This window comes from Balaenoptera physalus (genome assembly GCF_965194825.1).
Source record: "Balaenoptera physalus genome assembly, chromosome: 1".
Classification (NCBI taxonomy): domain Eukaryota; kingdom Metazoa; phylum Chordata; class Mammalia; order Artiodactyla; family Balaenopteridae; genus Balaenoptera; species Balaenoptera physalus.
This window is the reverse complement of record NC_138882.1, coordinates 81,814,734-81,834,852: the sequence shown is the minus strand read 5'-3', so window position 1 is coordinate 81,834,852 and position 20,119 is coordinate 81,814,734. Positions and strand designations below refer to the sequence as shown.

Sequence of the window (20,119 nt, the reverse complement as noted above, 5' to 3'; positions counted from 1 at the left end):
TGGCCTTTGTGGAAACGGTGATGGACATGCCTGAATATCTTTCATGAGCTGTTATAACCAGAAGGGATATGAGCTCAAGGAGGGGTAGCGCTTTTTAAAAAATAAACTTTATTTTTTAGAACAATTTTAGATTTACAGAAAATTGGGAAGATAGTAGAGTGAGTTTCCATACACTCCTCACATACCTTCCCTTATTATTATTTTACAGTATTAATATTTGTTACAATTAATGAGCTGATACTGACACATTTATAGTTCATACTTATTCAGATGTCCTTAGTTTGCCTTGATGTGCCCTTTCTGTTCCAGGATCCCACCCAGGACACCACCTTACTTGTAGTTGTCATGTCTCTTTAGGCTGTTCTAGGCTGGGACAGTTTCTCAGACTTCTGTTTTTTCGATGACCATTTTTTTTTAAATTAATTTTTATTGGCGTATAGTTGCTTTATAATGTTGTGTTAGTTTCTGCTGTACAGCAAAGTGTTGATGACCATTTTGAATACTGAGCAGGCATTTTGTAAAATGTCCCTCAATTGAGATTTGTTTGATATTTCTCTCATGATTAGACTGGGTTTTGGGTTTTTGGGAAGAAGACCACAGAGGTAAAGTGCCATTTTTATCACATACCAAGGGTACATACTACCCACATGACTTACCACTGTTGACCTTGACCTCCATCACCTGGACAAAGGGAATGTTTGTCAGGTTCATCCACTGTGAAGTTACTCTCCCCTGCCCCCCATACTGTCCTCATTGGAAGGAGGTTATTATGTGCAGCCCACACTTAAGGAGGGGGGGGTTATACTTCACTCCTTGAGGGTGGAGCATCTACACACATTATTGGACTTCTGCAGGGGAGACTGTCTCATCTCCATTTATTTATTTACACAATCATTTATTTATATCAGCAAACACTCATTGACATTTATTTTATACTTTGGGTTATAATCCAAAATCACTGTTTAAATTTTGTTTGCTCAACTTATTCCTATTTTGGCCATTGGATGCTCTTTAGCTGGCTCCTGTGACCATTTGACGTGCCCCCATCATTTCTTTTTTTAAGAATTTCCTTACATTATGGCACTATGAGAACTCTAGGCTCATCTTGTATATTTCCTGCTTCAGTCCTAGAATCAGCCATTTCTCTAAGGATCTCTACTTCCATTTATTGGGGAATAGTATTAGATGTGGTGTGCTTGTTGCTACTGGGGGTGGTAGAACTTTTTCAGGTATTGCAGATTGAGAGGGGCATTTCTTCTCTACAGGTATAGATTTTAAGTCCTAAATCCATATAGTCTTATTATGTTCCTGCTTTGTTGGACATGAGTAGACTCTGAGTAAATAGATGTGTCAGAAATTCATCACAAACATCTTTAGACGGGAATGAGACTGGCTAAAATAATAGTCACTAAAGGAATGTCACTTGGCCTCCCCTCAAATATGAAACAACTGATATATCAGGCAAAGGAAACATAAAAGAGTCTGTTGTTTTGTTATTGGATAGCTGGTAATAGTTATCATATCACAGATGTTATTGTAAAGGTCTGTTGATAAAAGCAATCAAGATTGTACTGAAAGTACTGGACAAGAATGTTGCTTTGGGGCCAGACTGATGTGGATTTGAATCCTTTGCCCATTATATATCAGCCTTGGATTTTGGACAAGTCATTCTACTCCTCTTGGCCTCATTTTTCTCATCTGTAAAGAGGATATAATGATCATATCTACCTCATAGAGCTGTTTGAGGACTGAGATATTGCATATCAGGTGCTTAGCCTCAGTGCTTGACAAATGGTAATCACTCAATAAGTGTCAACTGCCTGAAAGACGCCAGGGAGCACCTGGTCAGGGGAAAACACGTAGAGCAGATGTCGAGGTATACAAGTCCTATTCAGACACCTGAAAATAAATTTTATTAGGACAGCAGATTTTGGCCTTTGATGTGGACAGCTTTAGGATATGGGTCAAAACTATTTTAAGGCCTAATAAAAACAAACAAATGGGACCTAATTAAACTTAAAAGCTTTTGTACAGCAAAGGAAACCGTAAACAAAACAAAAAGACAGCCTACAGATGGGGAGAAAATATTTGCATACGATGTGACAGACAAGCGATTAATCTCCAAAATATACAAATAGCTCCTACGGCTCAATATATGTGTGTGTGTGTGTGTGTGTGTGTGTGTGTGTGTATGACCTAATCAAAAAATGGGCAGAAGATTTAAATAGACATGTCTCCAAATAAGACATACAGATGGCCAAAAGGCACATGAAAAGATGCTCAACATTACTAATTATTAGAGAAATTAAAATCAAAACTACAATGAGGTATCACTTTACACTGGTCAGAATGGCCATCATCAAAAAGTCTACAAAAAAATGTTGGAGAAGCTGTGGAGAAAAGGGAACCCTCCAACACTGTGGTAGGAATGTAAATTGATACAGCCACTATGGAGAACAGTACGGAGGTTCCTTAAAAAACTAAAAATAAAGCTACCATATGATCCAGCAATCCCATTCGTGGGCATACATCCAGAGAAAACCATAATCTGAGAGATACTGGCACCCCAATATTCACTGCAGCACTATTTACAATAGCCAAGACATGGAAGCAACCTAAATGTCCATTGACAGAAAAACGGATAAAGAAGATGTGGGGTGTGTGTGTATATATATATATATATATATATATATGTATGTATATGAATGAGTGGAATATTACTCATTCATAAAAGAGAATGAAATAAAGCCATTTGCAGCAACATAGATGGACTTGGAGATTATCATACTAAGTGAAGTAAGCCAGACAGAGAAGGACAAATATCATATGATATCGCTTATGTGTGGAATCTAAAAAAAAAAGATACAAGTGAACTTATATACAAAACAGAAATAAACCCACAGACATAGAAAACAAACTTATGGTTACCGAAAAGGAAAAGGGTGGGGAAAGGGATAAATTAGCAGTTTGGGATTAACATATACACGCTACTAGATATGAAATAGATAACCAACAGGGACCTACTTTATAGCACAGGGAAATATGCTCAATATTTTTTTTTTCAATATTTTTAATTTTTTTAAAATTTATTTTATTTTTGGCTGCGTTGGGTCTTCGTTGCTGTGCGCGGGCTTTCTCTAGTTGCGGCGAGTCGGGGCTGCTCTTTGTTGCAGTGCCCGGGCTTCTCATTGCGATGGCTTCTCTTGTTGCAGAGCACGGGCTCTAGGCACCCGGGCTTCAGTAGTTGTGGCACGCAGGTTCAGTAGTTGTGGCTTGTGGGCTCTAGAGCGCAGGCTCAGTAGTTGTGGTGCACAGGCTTAGTTGCTCCGCAACACGTGGGAATCTTCCTGGACCAGGGCTCGAACCTGTGTCCCCTGAATTGGCAGACGGATTCTTAACCACTGCACCACCAGGGAAGCCCTATACTCGATATTTTGTAATAACCTATAAGGGAAAAGAATCTGAAAAAGAATTATATATATATATATATATATATATATATATATATATATGGTATATATTCTATATATATACATATATACATATTGATATATATAAAACTGAGTCACTCTGGGGAGATTAACCAAGATGGTGGAGTAGAAGGACGTGCTCTCACTCCCTCTTGCGAGAGCACCAGAATCACAACTGGCTGCTGGACAATCATTGACAGGAAGACACTGGACTTCCCCAAGGAGGATACCCCATGTCCAAGGACAGAGGAGAAGCCACAGTGAGACGGTAGGAGGGGCGCAATCAGAGTAAAATCAAATCCCATAACTGCTGGGTGGCTGACTCACAGACTGGAGAACACTTATACCACAGAAGTCCACCCACTGGAGTGAAGGTTCTGAGCCCCATGTCAGGCTTCCCAACCTGGGGGTCCGGCAATGGGAGGAGGAATTCATAGAGAATCAGACTTTGAAGCCTAGTGGGAATTGATTGCAGGACTTTGACAGGACTGGGGGAAACAGAGACCCCACTCATGGAGGGCACACACAAAGTAATGTGTGCATCGGGACCCAGGGGAAGGAGCAGTGACCCTGGGGGAGACGGAACCAGACCTTCCTGCTAGTGTTGGAGGGTCTCCTGCAGAGGCGGGGGCTGGCTCTGTTTCACCGTGGGGACAAGGACACTGGCAGCAGAGGTTCTGGGAAGTACTCCTTGGCGTGAGCCCTCCCAGAGTCTGCCATTAGCCCCACCAAAGAGCCCAGGCTCCAGTGTTGGGTTGCCTCAGGCAAAACAACCAACAGGGAGGGAACCCAGCCCCACCCATCAACAGTCAAGTGGATTAAAGTTTTACGGAGCTCTGACCGCCACAGCAACAGTCAGCTCTACCCACCACCAGAGCCTCCCATCAAGCCTCTTAGATAGCCTCAACCACCAGAGGGCAGACAGCAGAAGTAAGAAAAACTACAATCCTGCAGTCTGTGGACCAAAAACCACATTTACAGAAAGATAGACAAGATGAAAAGGCAGAGGGCTATATACCAGATGAAGGAACAAGAAAAAACCCCAGAAAAACTGAGTCACTCTGTATACCTGAAACTAACACAAAATTGTAAATCAACTGTCCTTCAATAATAATTAAAAAAAACGATTTCAAGGCCCAAAATATAGCAACATCCAGGCAGAGCAATTAATGGTAGATATTTTTCCCAGGTGGGGTGGCGGGCTCTCCCCTGTTGCTCAGATTCTGATAAATGAGTCCCCCTAGATCTGCCAACCCTACAGAGAATGTAGAGTGGACCTGCCCACCCACCCACTGCCACATTCCCCTGGCAGATGGCCCAGGGGAAAGAAAAGGTGGACATAGCACTGGAATAGAGGCCAGGTCTCACCCCAGGTCTTGATGAGAGTCAGAGGCAGATCTAAGTAGATGGACGGGTTTGGCCCCCAAGAGTGTCATTGCTAGAAGGGAGAGGTTATCCATCACCCTTGTGGGGAATTTTTGAGGAGTTTGGCAACAGATATCAATATCATTTGTGGGGTCCATGACCTCTGAAGGTGAGTACGGGAGGCGGCATTCACTTCTTGATGGAGCCGGTATCTCAAATGATGATTGTGGCAAGGACAGGACTGCTCTCTCTAAACGGATCCCCAAATGGGATGGAGAGGGCCTGTCTCATTACTACACTGGTCTTATCTCTGATTGCTATTTTGGTTGGTGAGTCACTTGTGAAGATGCCATGCGCTCAAAATTCCACCCCAGAGACAGCAACCCTAAGGGCAAACATTTACTTGATTACCCCATGTTATGGACGGAATTGTCTTCCCCCCTAGTTTAGATGTTGAAGCCCTAATCCATTATATGACTGTATTTGGAGAGAGGACCTTTAGGGAGGTAATGAAGGTTATCTGAGCTCAAAAGATTCGGAGCCTAAACTGATAGGACTCTGGTCCTTTTAGGAAGAGGAGACGACACCAGAGCTCTCTCTCTCTGTCTGTACAGAGAAAAGGTCATGTGAAGACACAGTGAGAAGGTGACCATCTACAAGGTAGGAAGAGAAGCCTTACCCAAAGCCAACCCTGAGGGCATTTTTACCTTGAACTTCTAGCCTCCAAGAGTGAGAAAAAAAATGTCTGTTGTTTAAGCCACCCAGTTTGTGGTAATTTGTAATAGCAGCCTGAGCTGTCTAATATGCCCCATATTTTTTCCACTGCATGTGTGAGACAGTTGCATTTCTTGTTTTGTGACCTGTTTGTTCCTGTCCTTTGGCTGCATAATAAAAGTTACTCTGTTTATCCATTTGCTTAGGTTTAGTGGCATTTCTTTCTGGTGAGTGAAGAATTTAAAATCCAGAAATGAGTTGGTGAAGGAATTAGTGAGTATTTATCCTCAGTTATTTTCTATCCTCAAGGATAGTCTTAACTTTTTGAAAGAAAATTAGGAAACTGTGGTCCCATGAGGGGGCGCTCCTGGAAACCTGGTCTAGTGATAAAGCCAACCTTTCATAAGAGGAAGTATCTCCGGGAGAATGGATTCTGGAGAATAAGCGTGTTTACTGAGCATTTGTGGCCTCACTGGGCACATGCACAGGACTGCACTTACTAAACCCAGAGACTCCTGAGGTAGGAACACATCCCCAATGCTGTGACAGCTCACGGGCTCAGAAAAGTTCAGATATTTGTCCAGAGCCACTCAGGTAACAAGTAAATAAGATAAAATACAGACCTAATTTTGTTGAGTCCTAAATCTTGGGCTTTCCCAGCACTGAAGACTGTGGCACTGGCCCATCAGGGAGGGTTTATAACCTCAAGGACACTGGTCACCACTGAAATAATGCTGGTCACTGTGTGTCCTCGGAATCAGGGTCACAGCAATCTGCCCACCGGACAGGTGCTTCCAGTTGGGTAAGGAAGTTTCAGGAAGTTCCCGAATATGGGAGAAATACCCCCCACCCTGACCGTCACGGGGTCTTTGTCCAGCAAGCCCCCTTGTTGTTGGGGAGAGAACTTGTTAACGGGAAGGGGGTGTTTAGGGTCCCTGGTTTGACACCCGTCCCCAGACTGGGAGTCTTTATTACAAATAAATATCTTGACATTTTACTCTATAGATCATCCTTGACATAATTTTGTTGACATGAGTATATCACCAAGTGTCTCCCTGTTATTGAATTATTGTAAAAATTTAGAGCTTTGGGACATCTCTAAGTCCACATGTGGATGACTGTGGACTTTGAGATACTTCCTCTAGGGGAAGATGAGGCCAAGGAGGAACTACTAAGGGGATCTGCAGAGGCAGGAAGGTGATGTTTATTAGGATCTGGAAAAGGGGGGCAGGAAGAGGGTCAAGAGCAACGAACACTTACTGAGTGCTTATCTAATGACCCAGAAATCATTATGTCCATTTTACAGATGAAGAAACTGAGGCTTAAGAAGTTAAATAACTTGCTGAAGTTCAAGCAGCTAATATCTCCAAAACTGTTACCGGAACCTCATGCCAGTGCCCAGTGTCTTTCCATGATACCAGGCGGCCTCTCAGAAACCCTGGTCTTGATTCTCACCAGCTCCCCCCAGCCCTTCCCTTCTCTAAGCAGTTTCCCTCAAATCCAGGAACAGCTGTGCAATTCTGAGCTCAGCCACAGGGTGGCGACATTGTCCGACTATGGCTCAGGCCGCCTCCCCCTGGGAGGATGGGAGGAGGGAAGCAGTGGCCTATGTCTGCTGGGGTTGCCCTGCGCTGGGTGCTTTTAGTACCACATTTACTCAGTTCTCCCGACAACCCTGGGAAGTAGCTATTATCCCGTTTTACACATGAGGCCATTGAGGATCTGCCCACAATTACCCGGTCTGTAGTAGAAGCAGGAATGGAATCAAAGTCTGTCTGTCTGTCTCCCTGCAAGGTCCTGCCTCCCAGCATGCTGGGCTTCCAGAGAAAAAGTCGTTTGTGCCCTCAGAATACACAGTCTGGTGGGGAGGTAGACGGGGTGGGCGGGGGACCCCACTTGAGCCTGGGCCGGGGGTGTGTAGTGAAGGAGGAGGGTGGGTGAGGGGTATGCAGGCCTTCGCTTTGGTTAACGAAGGGGAGAGTTAGGTTTTAAGGTGGGAATAAAGTACAGTTAAAACCACTCCTGTGAATCCCTTAGGATATGCTGCTGTGCTGTAGGCCAACGTACCACCCTCAGCAACTTGTCCTCCTGCTGTGGAAGAGGCTGCCTTTTCCTCCTGGTAGACAGTTGGCTGTGTTTCCCAGCAAGGCTACATGAATATGTGTCTGCAGATTGAAATGTTAGATTTCCCCCCCCCCAGACAGGGATGTGCTGGAAACACCTGGAGCTGGCTTGTGAGAGCTGGTTTTACGCGTCTTTTCCCAAGTCTGTGCTCAGGGTTATCACGGTGGTGGTTTGAAATGAGCCATGGAGGGAGTATCCACACCACAGGGATTGGCAAATGCTAGAGACCAGGGCCTTGTCCTCCTGAAGAGCCAGCTGTTAAACAGTTCCCGACACAGCCCTGCCCCCGGGGAAGGTGGGTGGGAGCAGAGAGATGGACCAAGGGACCCAAGGGAACCCATGGATTTACAGCTTCCATCTCAAGCTCACTCCAGGCCTTCAGTTTGTGAAGAGAGTAGATTCTCCTAGAGTGGAATCGCTGCACAGTTTAAGTTGCTATTTTCCTCTCTCTTCTTTATTGCTACTGAGAGCAAATAACCGACTTTGAGTAGAAAACATGCGTAAGCTGTGTCTGCACTGGAAGCAAGATGGCGAACACAGACTGTGTCTTTGGACCCAACCCGTGATGGACTGTGCCCAGGTCCTGAAGAGGTGGGGCGCCCACATGGGGCAGAGTGGCTGTGGGGTTGGCTGTGGAGGGAGGGCACACACGTGCTGCTCACCTCGGGGCTCAGTGACCGCAGCAGATGGTGACCTGGACAGGAAAGGAGGGCCCTGGCTGTGCCGAGACACAGGCGTGCTCAGTCAATATTTGCTGAGTGGAAACCAGTCATGGCTGCCATGTGCAGCTTAGCTGAGAGCTGCCTGTCTTGTTCAAGAGCATCTGTGACACCCCAGTGCCCTCCTAGGAGGGCTGGGACAAGGGTGAGTCAACAGGACACCCACTCTCAGGCGCTGACCCAGCACTTGCACCAGCCTGAGAGTGGGGTCTCCTTGCCTCCCCTGTTCACAGGGCCTGGGGCCTGCATCAGAAGAGGGGGAGGCAAGAGCCTGTGACCTGGTCACATCACAAATGACCAACAACTTGCTGAAGTGCTGTGGGAGCCCAGCGCAGAGAGCACCTAAGTCATCTGGGGCAGATGGGGCAGGCTCCCAGGGGGCCATCTGAGCTGCATCTGGAAGCATCATCGGGCATTGGGCGGGAGGGAAGGGTCTTACTCCAGGGAGTGGGAGCTGGTGTGCAGGCTGGAGGCTGATGGGGGTTCTTTCTTAGGCCCATAAGGGATGGGGATTGACCCCTAAAGTGGGGAGGTTTTCCCAGTTATCCATTCCTGCTGGGGCTCTCCCTCCCTTCTGTGCTCCCAATGGGAGGGTCTTAAAGGTCTGTGGGCACCTTGTCAGGGGTCATGAGTGGGGACCTATCTCTTCACTGTGGGGAGGTTGGTGTACCCTGAGCCCGTGGGGTGGGTAGAAGGTTGTGCTGGATGTTTTGCTCTGTCCAAACCCTGTTGGTTGCAAGAGAGAAGCTGAGAACTTGTCCGGCCAAGAACCACAAGGGAAACCAGTGACAAAGGAAGCCCAGCAGAAAGAGGCCGACTGATGTGGCTGGGGAGAGAGTCACCCACAAACTGAGGTTGGGCAGGAGCCATGCATGGGGGCTGGGCACAAGCTCAGGGTGGGGGCAGCCCCTCCACCAGGGGGGCTTCTCCAGCTTTAAAAGGTAACATAGCTGGCGTGACTGATGGGATGGTTAAGACTAAGGTGAAAAGACCCTGTGAAAGCTGGACCATGAGACTCCCTAGGAGGACAGTTCGCTGCCCCAGGAAGAAGGGCAGGTCCACCAGCCGGCAGCTCACAGACAGTGAGGGTCCCCGGGCCCTGCTGGGAGACCAGCTGAGGCTTCCCAGGCCAGCAGCCTTTGCAGGTCTGGTTTGCGGCTGGGGGTGCACACCTGTTTGTGACACGCTTAGTGCAGGGGGAGGCGGCTGTGGTTGACCAAAGGTCACCTTGATCTCAGAGGCTGCTGAGATGCAGCCATAGGTCTTAGTTCCTCTCTGGGCTGATGCGAGGGAGGCGAGAGGCTGCCCTGGGACCGTCCTGGCCTCCTGCCCCCTCATGTGGCTTCTCAAGGTCTGAAACCAGCTTGTGTGGGAGATTCACTGCACTGAGAGGGCCTTGGATCTGGAAAGACTGTTGGTCTGAAAGGGCAGGGACCTGGTCTTAGGCCAGGCTCTGCCTTGTACTGACTTTCCACATCTTGCGGTTTACCAGTTAACCTCTCTGGAGCCTTAGTTTACTCATCTGTAAAATGGGAAGGTAATCACAATGGTACTTATCTACCTCTCATAGGTGAAAGTGCTTTTGCACCAGAAAGTGCTAGACAAGTGGGGTGCGTTGATGATGGTTTAGCTCCTTGGATGCCCCTGACGGACTGGAGACCAGGAGAAATGTCTGTCGTGCAGATTCAGCAGGAACAGATGAAGCAATGCCCTGTTTATCCAGGGGTCAGACTTCTCCCATCCTTAACCCTTTAGCCCGGGGCTGGGCTCCCACCTCATCAGCACAGGGGCCCGTCTCAGTGACCTGAGCAAGGACCTCCCATCTCCCACCTTTGGGGGCCCCTCACCCACCAGAATAGTTTCTCTCAGACTGCTCAGCTTCACAAAACGGAGGTATTTTCCAACTGTCTCACAGAGAACCATGAAGCTGTTTTAATTTTCTTTTTTATTCTAACGTACAGCAAATCACATTACAGATTAAAAAAAAAAAAGCCCCCTACAAGCCAAAGACTTAACAATTTGAAGTGCCATAAAACGGATTCGTCAGTGACTCTCCTGAGACCATGCATGTATTTAGCATTTTATCTCTGCTCTCTAAGTGTGTGGTGTTGAGGCGAAGAGATAGACGTCACCCTGAGGGGTGTCCCCATCTTCCCTGCTGCTCTGTGCCACCCTGACCCTTTTGAGGGCCTGTGAAGGGAAGCTCTGAACCCAGGTCATAGAGGCAGGTCATGTTTCCTTGAGAATGAGGTCTGTCCTGGGGTCTTTCTCTGGAAAGGCCGGAGTCCTCCTGGCTCTTCAGGTCAGCCTCGGACCCTGGACTTGCAAATGTGCCCTTAGCATCAGAGATGGAGCCAGAGCGCGGTGAGGGGTGCAGGAAAGAGGCTGCCTGAATGGCCTCAGTGTGACCCTGACAGCTGGAACCCACGTCACATGCATGCTCCTGACAAGGGACAATTTTTGGTATTTGTGAGTGATGGATGGTTCCTACCTTTCGGTCACTTCCTCACTGATTTCCGCCTCTTCTGAACTCTTGGTCTGCATTACCGTGTGGGAAGAACTCATTCCTTCCCCACCCCTTGTCCCTCCTTAACTCTTACACTGCTACTACTACTACCACTCACAGCACTTCTGACACCAGACGTGTGGGCTACCCCAGCACCAAGCAAGTCTGTGACACCAGCTGATTGTCCTACAATTCAATTCAGTTCTGACACTGTCCACCTGGAGATATGCTACAGGTTAAGGGCTCAGCCCTACGAGACTGCCCCACCCTCCATTAACATGTCAATCATAAGTCCAGGTTGTCACTTGTGCTTCTGATGATGTTATACATCGGAGGTTCCCAAAACCTCCTTGGCTTCAATTAATTTGCTAGAGCAGCCTGCAGGATTCAAGACAACAGTTTATTTACTGTTTACCAGTTTTTTATAAAGGATATGATAAAGGATACAGACAAACAAGAAAAGGGAAGATATGCAGAGGGCGAGGTATGTGGGAAGGGGCGTGGAGCTTCCGTGCCCTCTCCAGGTGCCCCACTCTCCCAGCACATCCGTGTGTTCAGCAACATGGAAACTTTCCAAACTCCGTACTACTGGGATTCTCATGAAGGCTTCCCCATGTAGGCATGATAGACTAATAAGTCCATTTCCAGCCTCTCTTCCCTCTCTGGAAAAATGGGAGTGGGACTTCTAATCCTAGCCTGGTCTCTCTCTTGACCAGCCCCACCAAGAGTCACCTCATTAGAACAAAAGACTCTGTTATCAGCCAGGAAATTCCCAGAAATTTAGGAGTGCTGTGTCAGAAACCAGAATCAAAGGCCCAATGTTAGAACAAAAGATGCCCTAGTCCTCTTATCACTTCGGAAATTGCAAGTGTTTTAGGAGCTCTTTGCCGGGAATTCAGGGCAGGGACCAATATACGTTTTTTTTCTATTATCTCAAAATTACCAACAATAGTTGGTCCCACAGGATCCTCACACTCAGGCCCCCAGGCTGAGCTCGCCTTCCTGCCCTGAGTCTCTAAAGGCCCAGCACCTTCTCCACTGGACAGCTGGGTTCCTTCTTGCCTTCACCCCTCACACCCAGTCCTTTGCCAAGTGATTCTACCGCAGCCGTGTCTCTCTATCCTGTCATCTCTGCCCTCCATCACTGCCCTGACTTAGCCCCTCATCTCTTGCCTGGATATTACAATGTCTCCTGTGTGGCCCTGTGCCTCCAGTGTCTCCCGATAGGCCACGCTGCCCTGATTAATCCACTGAAAGCGTCCTGTGATCCTGCCTCTCCCCTGTTTAAAGAGCTTCACTGATTTCCAGTTACCCACAGAATTTACTTCCGATGCCTCAGCCTGGGCTTTAGCATCGTCTATGGCCCTGCTACTCGGAGTGTGGTCCTCAGACCTGAGGCTTCGGCATCACCCAGGAGCTTGTACGAAATGCAGACTCTCAGCCCACCCAGAGCTACCGAGTCAGAACCTGCTATTGAACAAGATTGCCAAGTGAATCGTGTGCCCATTCAAGTTGGACAAGTGCTGCCTTATGGTCTCTGATTTCTTCCTTTTAAATATATATATAATCAGATATATAATATACATACTTATAGCATACGTATATGTGCCATCAAGTCATACATGCATATGGTTTTAAAAAATGTAGTGAAAAGTCTCAGTCCCGTGCTGGCCCCAGTTCCTCTCCCCAGAGGCAACCACTTCTATTATTTCTGGTTTTAGTTTTTCTGTGTTTACTTCTGTGTCTCTAGGTAATGTGTCTGATGGTATTTCTGGAGTTTTCAAACTGAAATATCACCTAATGACTTCTTGTTAATCTACAGGAGATTTAACTCACTGATTCCCCCTCCCTCCAACCTGCCAACCTGCCTCCTGTTCTGCCTGCCAGTGGTTGGAATTGATCCGGCTTTTGTCACGTGTCTGGTGGATCCTTGGTTTTCCCCTTTTGTTTGAAAAGGATCCAGGCAGCTCTGTGGGCAACCAGGCTCCACCTTAGGGTGGGGGCAGGGGCTGGCTTTTATGCTGGGGACCCCTAAATGTCAGAATGAGGAGGATTTCCTGAGGCCCCAGCACCCACACAAGCTGCTGAGTTCTCTCCAGACCATGCATGCATTCAGGGTTTTGGGGTTTTGTTTTTGTTTTAGAAGAGCCTTTCTTTGTTGACATCTGAGAAGGAAATGCCTGGCCCCTGGATGGTCATGCCTGGGCTGGGTGAGGGTTGGGAGTTGACTGTTTCGTGCCCAGACTGCCCAGCAGGCTCCCTGTTTCAGCCCTGTTCTCACCCCACCCTCCTTCCTACCTGGCCGTCTGAGTTCAGAGGCCCTGCGGTTCCTCTGGGCAGATGGCTCCATCCTCCGCTGTGCCCCTCGGTGTGTGTTCTAGGTCATTGGTTCTCAAACTTGGCTGCACGTTGGGCTCACCTGGGTCATTAACGAAGTCCTGTCCCCTGGGCAAGACCCCAGAGATTCTGAGGTAATTGGTCTGGGGTCTGGCTCCGCCTTACTAGGCAGCCCTCTTCCTTTCCTCTCTGAGATTCCAGGCATCTCTGGTCTGCTGATTAGTTGCCTCCCTGTCTCTCTTTGATGTGATCGATACACTTAAACAAAATACATTTACTATAGTTTTAATGTTCCAGGGAAGGAGAGGAGACACATGCATTTACTTGGTTCATGAACATCTTGAACAAGAAGTGCAAAACCTAATTTCAGTCTACGTGTCCAACTTCATCTCCAGCCTCTCCTTTGCACTCTGTAATTTAGCAAATACAAACAAACTCCAAAATCATTCCCTTTCACCCATCTTCACGCTGCTCTTTCCCACATCTGTGATGTCACTCATGCTGCTCCGCTGGTAACGTCTAAGCCCAGAGACGAGCTGTGGATCAGCCTCTGCATCTCCTGACCATCCCTCTGCCCTGAAATGACTCCAACAGTTTCAAGCTCCTCATTCTCACACAGCCACAATCAGAGGCAAGAGCCAGTGGGCAGCGAGGGGCACGAGTTTCTCCTCTCCCTCCTTCTTCTTGTCAGGTGGAAGTCATTCTCAGAAGCTCCCAGGAAACTTTTCTTACCTATCATTGGCCAGAACAGGGCCACATGCCCACCACCAGAGAGCAGGGGAATATCCCCACCTACATCCCTGATCCAGGTATCTCGTCTTGACAGCAGAAGCAGTCAGGGCTCTGTTAGTAAGAAGAGGGGAGGCTCTGGGGGAGGAAGTGGATGGTGTTGATCACAGTATTTTATTTCTCCATTCCTTCTGTGTCCTCTTTGGGGAACTAGTTATCTACATGTTTGGTCCCCATTGTCAGTCCATTTTGCTCTAATTGCTTCCCTCTTGTCTTCTACGTTATTTCCTCACCCTGTCTTTCCCATCACTGATGGAGTTTTCTGTAGTGTTGATTCTGTTCTTTGTATTTGAAGTTCTGCAAAATCATTAATTTTCTCCTCGATTATTTTCTTAGATGCCCCACCCCCAACCCCCATGATATTCTGATATTTTCTTTCACCTCTGGTTTCATCAGTCTTTTGCAAACTGCTGTTTCTTTCCTTTATTTTGGAAGGCCAAATATTTGTGTAGGTCTCATGTTTGGGTTTTTTTTTTCCTGCTTTTTCATCTTTGATTGGAGTCTTTCTATTTGTTCTGCTATTTGCCTCAGCAAACCTGTGTATTTGGATTCCTTTTGACTTTGCTTTCTGTCAGGACCCTGAAGTCTGAGCACATGAGTTAGGGAACTAGATGTGATGCCTTGTGTTCTTTGCTTGGTCTCTCAGCTGCCTGGGGAGGGTGGGAAGAGAGCGTGGGCTCTGGGCAGTGGGAGCTGGAGTACCCTGTGTGCTCCACGTGCTCCAGTTCTGTGAAAACCACAGAGAAACAGTTTCCTCCGAGTGGGGTCTTCCTGCTCCACGAGGCGCGCCCTGTGGGGTTCCATTCCCTTCCCCTCCACCCCTTCCGCCTGGGCCGGCCATGTGGTGTAGCATCGTGTGGTTCATGAGCTTTCCGTCCCCTCACCCCTCCTGCCCCTTTGTCTGCTGCCTTTCCCATCTGGGTCCATGGCTCCTGGGATGGTGTTTCTCTCAAACTGGTGTGCTTTGTAGTCTTGGGGTCCTGCAGGTGCTCTGTTAGAATGTTTACATTTCATGCCTTCATTTCAATAATAATCTGACAGTTAATAATCTGGTAATTCATTCTGTGCATATTTGGATCCTGCAGGTGCCCACCTTATAGCAAAGGCATTTTCAGGGCTGCGTTTGCTTTTTTGTTACAGCATCTTCACAGGGGGACCAGAGAACGGCACAGAGCGTCGTTCTGATGGGGACCACCTGGTGCATAGTTTATGTGGAGGAGACAGGTGGGAGGACCGGCCCTCAGGCAGGACAGGGCAGAGTGACAATAACAACCTGTGCTTTTGATGCCGGCACCGCTCTGAGTGCTGTGAGTGTGTTAAGTCAGTGACTCTGCCGACAGCTCTGTGAGGGAAGACCCTGACTACTGCCCTCTTACAGCTGAGGAGACGGAGGCACTGGGAGGTCAAGGCCCTGCTCAAGAGTCTGCAGCCGGTAAGTGGACTGAGGGTTTGACGCGGGCAGCTGGGCCCCAAAGCCTAATTTCTTACCCATTAAGCCGTAAGGCTCACATACATTTGTCCAAAGGTTAATTCAGCTAAAACCAGTTTGCTGAAAGACAGTTTACACAGAAGTCCATTTTCTAAATGGGTAAACCACTGAACAACCAATTTGCTGAATTTCATAAATTTATAAAATATTTATTTCTGTCAATTATTGATAAAATTTGGACTTCCCAGGTGGTGCAGTGGTTAAGAATCCGCCTGCCAATGCAGGGGACACGGGTTTGAGCCCTGGTCCAGGAAGATCCCACATGCCACGGAGCAACTAAGCACCACAACTACTGCGCCTGCGCTCTAGAGCCCGTGAGCCACAACTACTGAGCTCGCATGCCACAACTACTGAAACCCGTGCTCCTAGAGCCCGTGCTCCTCAAAAAGAGAAGCCACCACAATGAGAAGCCCGTGCCCCGCAACGAAGGGTAGCCCCCGCTCGCTGCAACTAGAGAAAGCCTGTGCGCAGCAAGACAACTAAAGATAAATAAACAAATAAATAAATAAATTTATTTAAAAATTAAAATAAAGTAAAATTCTTGATAAAATTTACAATGCTTTGAGTCAGATGGATTACCAGAGCTTGTGAGGACTTTGGGGAGCAAAGCCCCCCGAGATCTGGCTTCAGACTGCCTCCCTGGCCTCAGGCCCCCTCCCTCTGCCTGTCAGTCTCCTCATCTCTCTGCCCCCCAGTCTCCCCTCTCAGGCCATCTTGTGAACTGACTTCTCTTTCTGTCTCCAGCAGGGAGCTGGGTAGAGAGACATGAAACACTGCTTTAGGTGCTCTTAGGAAGAAATAATGAAACCTGTCAACGAAAATGACAGAAATCTTCGAAAGCTGTTAAACCATTTTATCCAATATGAATTGCTTTAAGTTTTACACATAGTTTTAAAAAAAGAAGTTTTTGGTAAATGGATAGATTTGATAATTTTGATGACTTGAACATTCACTAAATTGGCATCTGACAAATTGGCCCCCTTCTGCCCCTCAGCACCTCTTCAACAGGCTTGTCACATTCAAAAATTCCTGCCCTATAGCTGTCAGGGGCGTATCTGACTTGTAAGCTGAGGTATGCGTTTCTATCCTTGTGGCACCAACTTATAAAAGTTCATTAACAGTAATGTTGTAAATACCCACTACGGGTGCAAATACCCAATGAAGAACGTTCTTTTTTTAAAATTAATTAATTAATTAATTAATTTTTGGCTGTGTTGGGTCTTCGTTTCTGTGCGAGGGCTTTCTCTAGTTGTGGCAAGTGGGGGCCACTCTTCATCGCGGTGCGCGGGCCTCTCACTATCGTGGCCTCTCTTGTTGCGGAGCACGGGCTCCAGACACGCAGGCTCAGCAATTGTGGCTCACGGGCCTAGTCGCTCCGCGGCATGTGGGATCTTCCCAGACCAGGGCTCGAACCCGTGTCCCCTGCATTGGCAGGCAGATTCTCAACAACTGAGCCACCAGGGAAGCCCTGAAGAACGTTCTTGTTCTATGATTCCAGTGGCAAGTAGATAGATATGTGTTGAATGAAGACTTTAATAATGTTGTCATGTTAATTTTTTTTCAGGTGAATAAAGCAATTCTACAGATCTATCAATTGTCACCCTGGCAGAGTTTTGGTTAAGATGAGGTTCTGGTAAACAAAGACTTTAATCAAGTATTGGTACAATAAATGTATGTGAACTAGCATTCTTTGTATTGAAGTTAAAAAAAATAAATTAAATACAGAGCCTGATGTGAGCCTGCAGGTTTTTCTCTTAATACCAACACCAATGGTTTAGTTTCAGCAAAACAAAAACATTTATCACATTACATTAAAGTTGCATGTTTGAATATGTTCAAATAATCATTGCTTCATTATTTTGTTGCTTTGTATTTATTTACTTTATATACATTTTTTGTTTATAATATAAAAGCTATAGGCACCAGACATTAATACATAGTTTCATGTTTATACATCTTTAAGTAACATAATAAAAATTAAATCAACATTCAGTAATGAGAATTATTTTCATTTTTTTTTTTAATATTGGTCTTATCCAATGAGTTAGGAAGTGTTCCCTTCTATTCTGTTTTTTAAAATTTTATTTATTTATTTATTTATTTATTTATTTATGGCTGTGTTGGGTCTTCGTTTCTGTGCGAGGGCTTTCTCTAGTTGTGGCAAGCGGGGGCCACTCTTCATCGCCGTGCGCGGGCCTCTCACTATCGCGGCCTCTCTTATTGCGGAGCACAGGCTCCAGACGCGCAAGCTCAGTAATTGTGGCTCACGGGCCCAGCTGCTCCGCGGCATGTGGGATCTTCCCAGACCAGGGCTCGAACCCGTGTCCCCTGCGTTGGCAGGCAGATTCTCAACCACTGCGCCACCAGGGAAGCCCGAGAATTATTTTCTTAAAAGGAATCTTTTTTTTTTTTTTTACTATAAAGTGAATTTTAATTGAATTATTACAAGAAATGAAAATAAAAGGGATCTCTGATAAGCATGACACAAATACCAAACTGACGAAGTAAAGCATAAAAAAAAGTACAGAAGAATTTCATTTATAAATAATGATGCAAAAATCCCAAGTAAAAATACTATCAAACAGTAGTACATTTAAAGAATAATACACCAACTGAGATTTATTCTAATAATGGAAGAATAGTTCCATATTAAGACATCTATTAATGTATTATTAGTAGATAAAAAAGAAAACCATATGCTATGTTCACAGATGTTAAAAAGGAAACAATAAAACTGACCATTTTACTCTTGGTAAAACTCTCGATAAAATAGGAATAAATACATACTTTCTTAACATGATACAGCAATATGCCTTAACCAAAAAAAGAACATCATGCTTAATGGAGAAACACTGGGAGCATTTACATTAAAGTTAGGAACAATACAAGGATATTCTTTATCATCATTATTTAACATGGTTTTGAAAGTATTAGCCAATTCAATTAGATAAGAGACAGGAATAAAGCATAAAAACTGGAAAAAAGGAAGCAAAAATTATAATCACTTGTTAATATTTTTATTTACCCCCAAATTCAAAGGGATCAAATGAAAAACTGTTACAAACAGTAGAGAAATTTAGTAACACGGCTTAATATACATTTTGCATGTATTATTTTAATCAACGAATTAGAATACTCACTGGGAACAAGATCCTATTTTAATAGCAGCAAAATTATGAAGCATTACCATTTCAACAGGACATGCCTTTTGACTTTTGTACTGCAGGCATGTATTATTGAATAAAAATAAAAAAGCCTGTGAATTAATTGAATTTTGAGAACCTAGATAGTACATTTCCTGTGCTTAGAATTAAGCCTAGTAGGTGACAGAGCTCAAAAAATTGTTTCCTTCCCTTTCCACCCTTCTCCTCTACAACACAGCTGGCCCTGAATCTTGTATCTGCAGGTCTCTTTTTTCCACAGTCAAGGGCCATTCTTCTCTCTATTCACGTGTAGCGAGCCGGGCTGTGAAATCCTGAAGGTCCTCCACCCAAGGCCCATCCTTCTCAGGGCCCCCAGGATGCACCCTGTTCCAAGGAATCATCTCTCTCCCCCAACCACCCCTGTGCAGGCCCTGCCTGACCATGAGTGTTCCCTGATGGGGTCAAGTGGCTCACAGGTCAGAAGTGTGGCCAAAGGCTGAAGGGTTTGCTTCTCATATTTGGTTATTTGAGTAGCAGAGTCACCACCCACCATCTGTGATGTGAGAAAATTTTGATGGAGAACCCAGGGGAGCAGCTCGTGCTGAAAATTGGTCAGGAAGACCTAGGCTTTAGCCCCAGCTTCACCTTAATGAGGGATCTGTGGGGACCCAGGGGAAAAGGGTGGGGTGGGGCAGATCTTGCCAAGGCCCCTCCATACTCCAGTGTCATCGTGGTCTAGGCATCCCCCTGGGGCTCTGTACTTGTCCGGATCTTCTCGTAGACAGTGTGGATGGCCAAAGTACACTCCGGGTTATGTGAATGGCAGCTGCCCTTCTCCCTGTCTTTCTACAATTCAAGCAGAGTTTAGGAGTGGTCTTGGTCAATTTCTAAGCATTAGGCAGAGGGGTCAGTCAAGCTACATCTCTTCATGAGCTTCTTGTACTCAACTAGGTAATTCTGGCTCTCAAAACTGATAACGCCCCCAAATATAGCTTCAGCACAGACCTCTCTCTTGAACACTGCAGAATCTTTGCACTGCTCTGTCTTCTACCCATGATGCTACCTCTCTCTCTCCACTCTAAGACTTCCACTTTGCTCACTCCCTCATCTCTTTCAGGGTCTCTCTTCTTCGTGAGGTTTCCCCTGACAGCCTTAATTAAAATCACACCCTACCCATGCATCTCTCTTTTCTGCTTTATTTTCTCATAACACTTATCATCGTCTAGCACTTCATAGTTTGCTTATTGATTCGTCATTCTCCCCTCCCTCAATCTAGAATGTATATTCTGTGAGGCCAAGGACTTTTCTTGTTTTGTAGACTTCTGTAGCCCAGATCAGAACAATTCACGGAACACAGTAGACACTCAACAAATATTTGATGAACAAATTTATAAATCACCTTGACTGCTCTTGTTGCAAAAGTGCTTTGAAAAACTGAGAAGCATCAGATAAATGTAAGTTAT

General features: G+C 46.1%; 1 protein-coding gene across 2 annotated transcripts in view; it reads right to left on the bottom strand.

Moving 5' to 3' along the window:
* Positions 1-15,867: 15,867 nt before the first annotated feature.
* LOC309642503 (CD48 antigen-like) overlaps positions 15,868-20,119 on the bottom strand; it is a 39,566-nt gene continuing 35,314 nt past the window's right edge. Inside the window, exon 7 of one of the 2 annotated variants that reach the window (XM_082424120.1) lies at positions 15,868-19,502. In XM_082424120.1, the coding sequence (XP_082280246.1) occupies positions 19,392-19,502 (111 nt within the window). In that variant the 3' untranslated portion in view covers positions 15,868-19,391. The remainder of the gene's footprint in view (positions 19,503-20,119) is intronic. The other variant, XM_082424121.1, reaches the window with a different exon arrangement.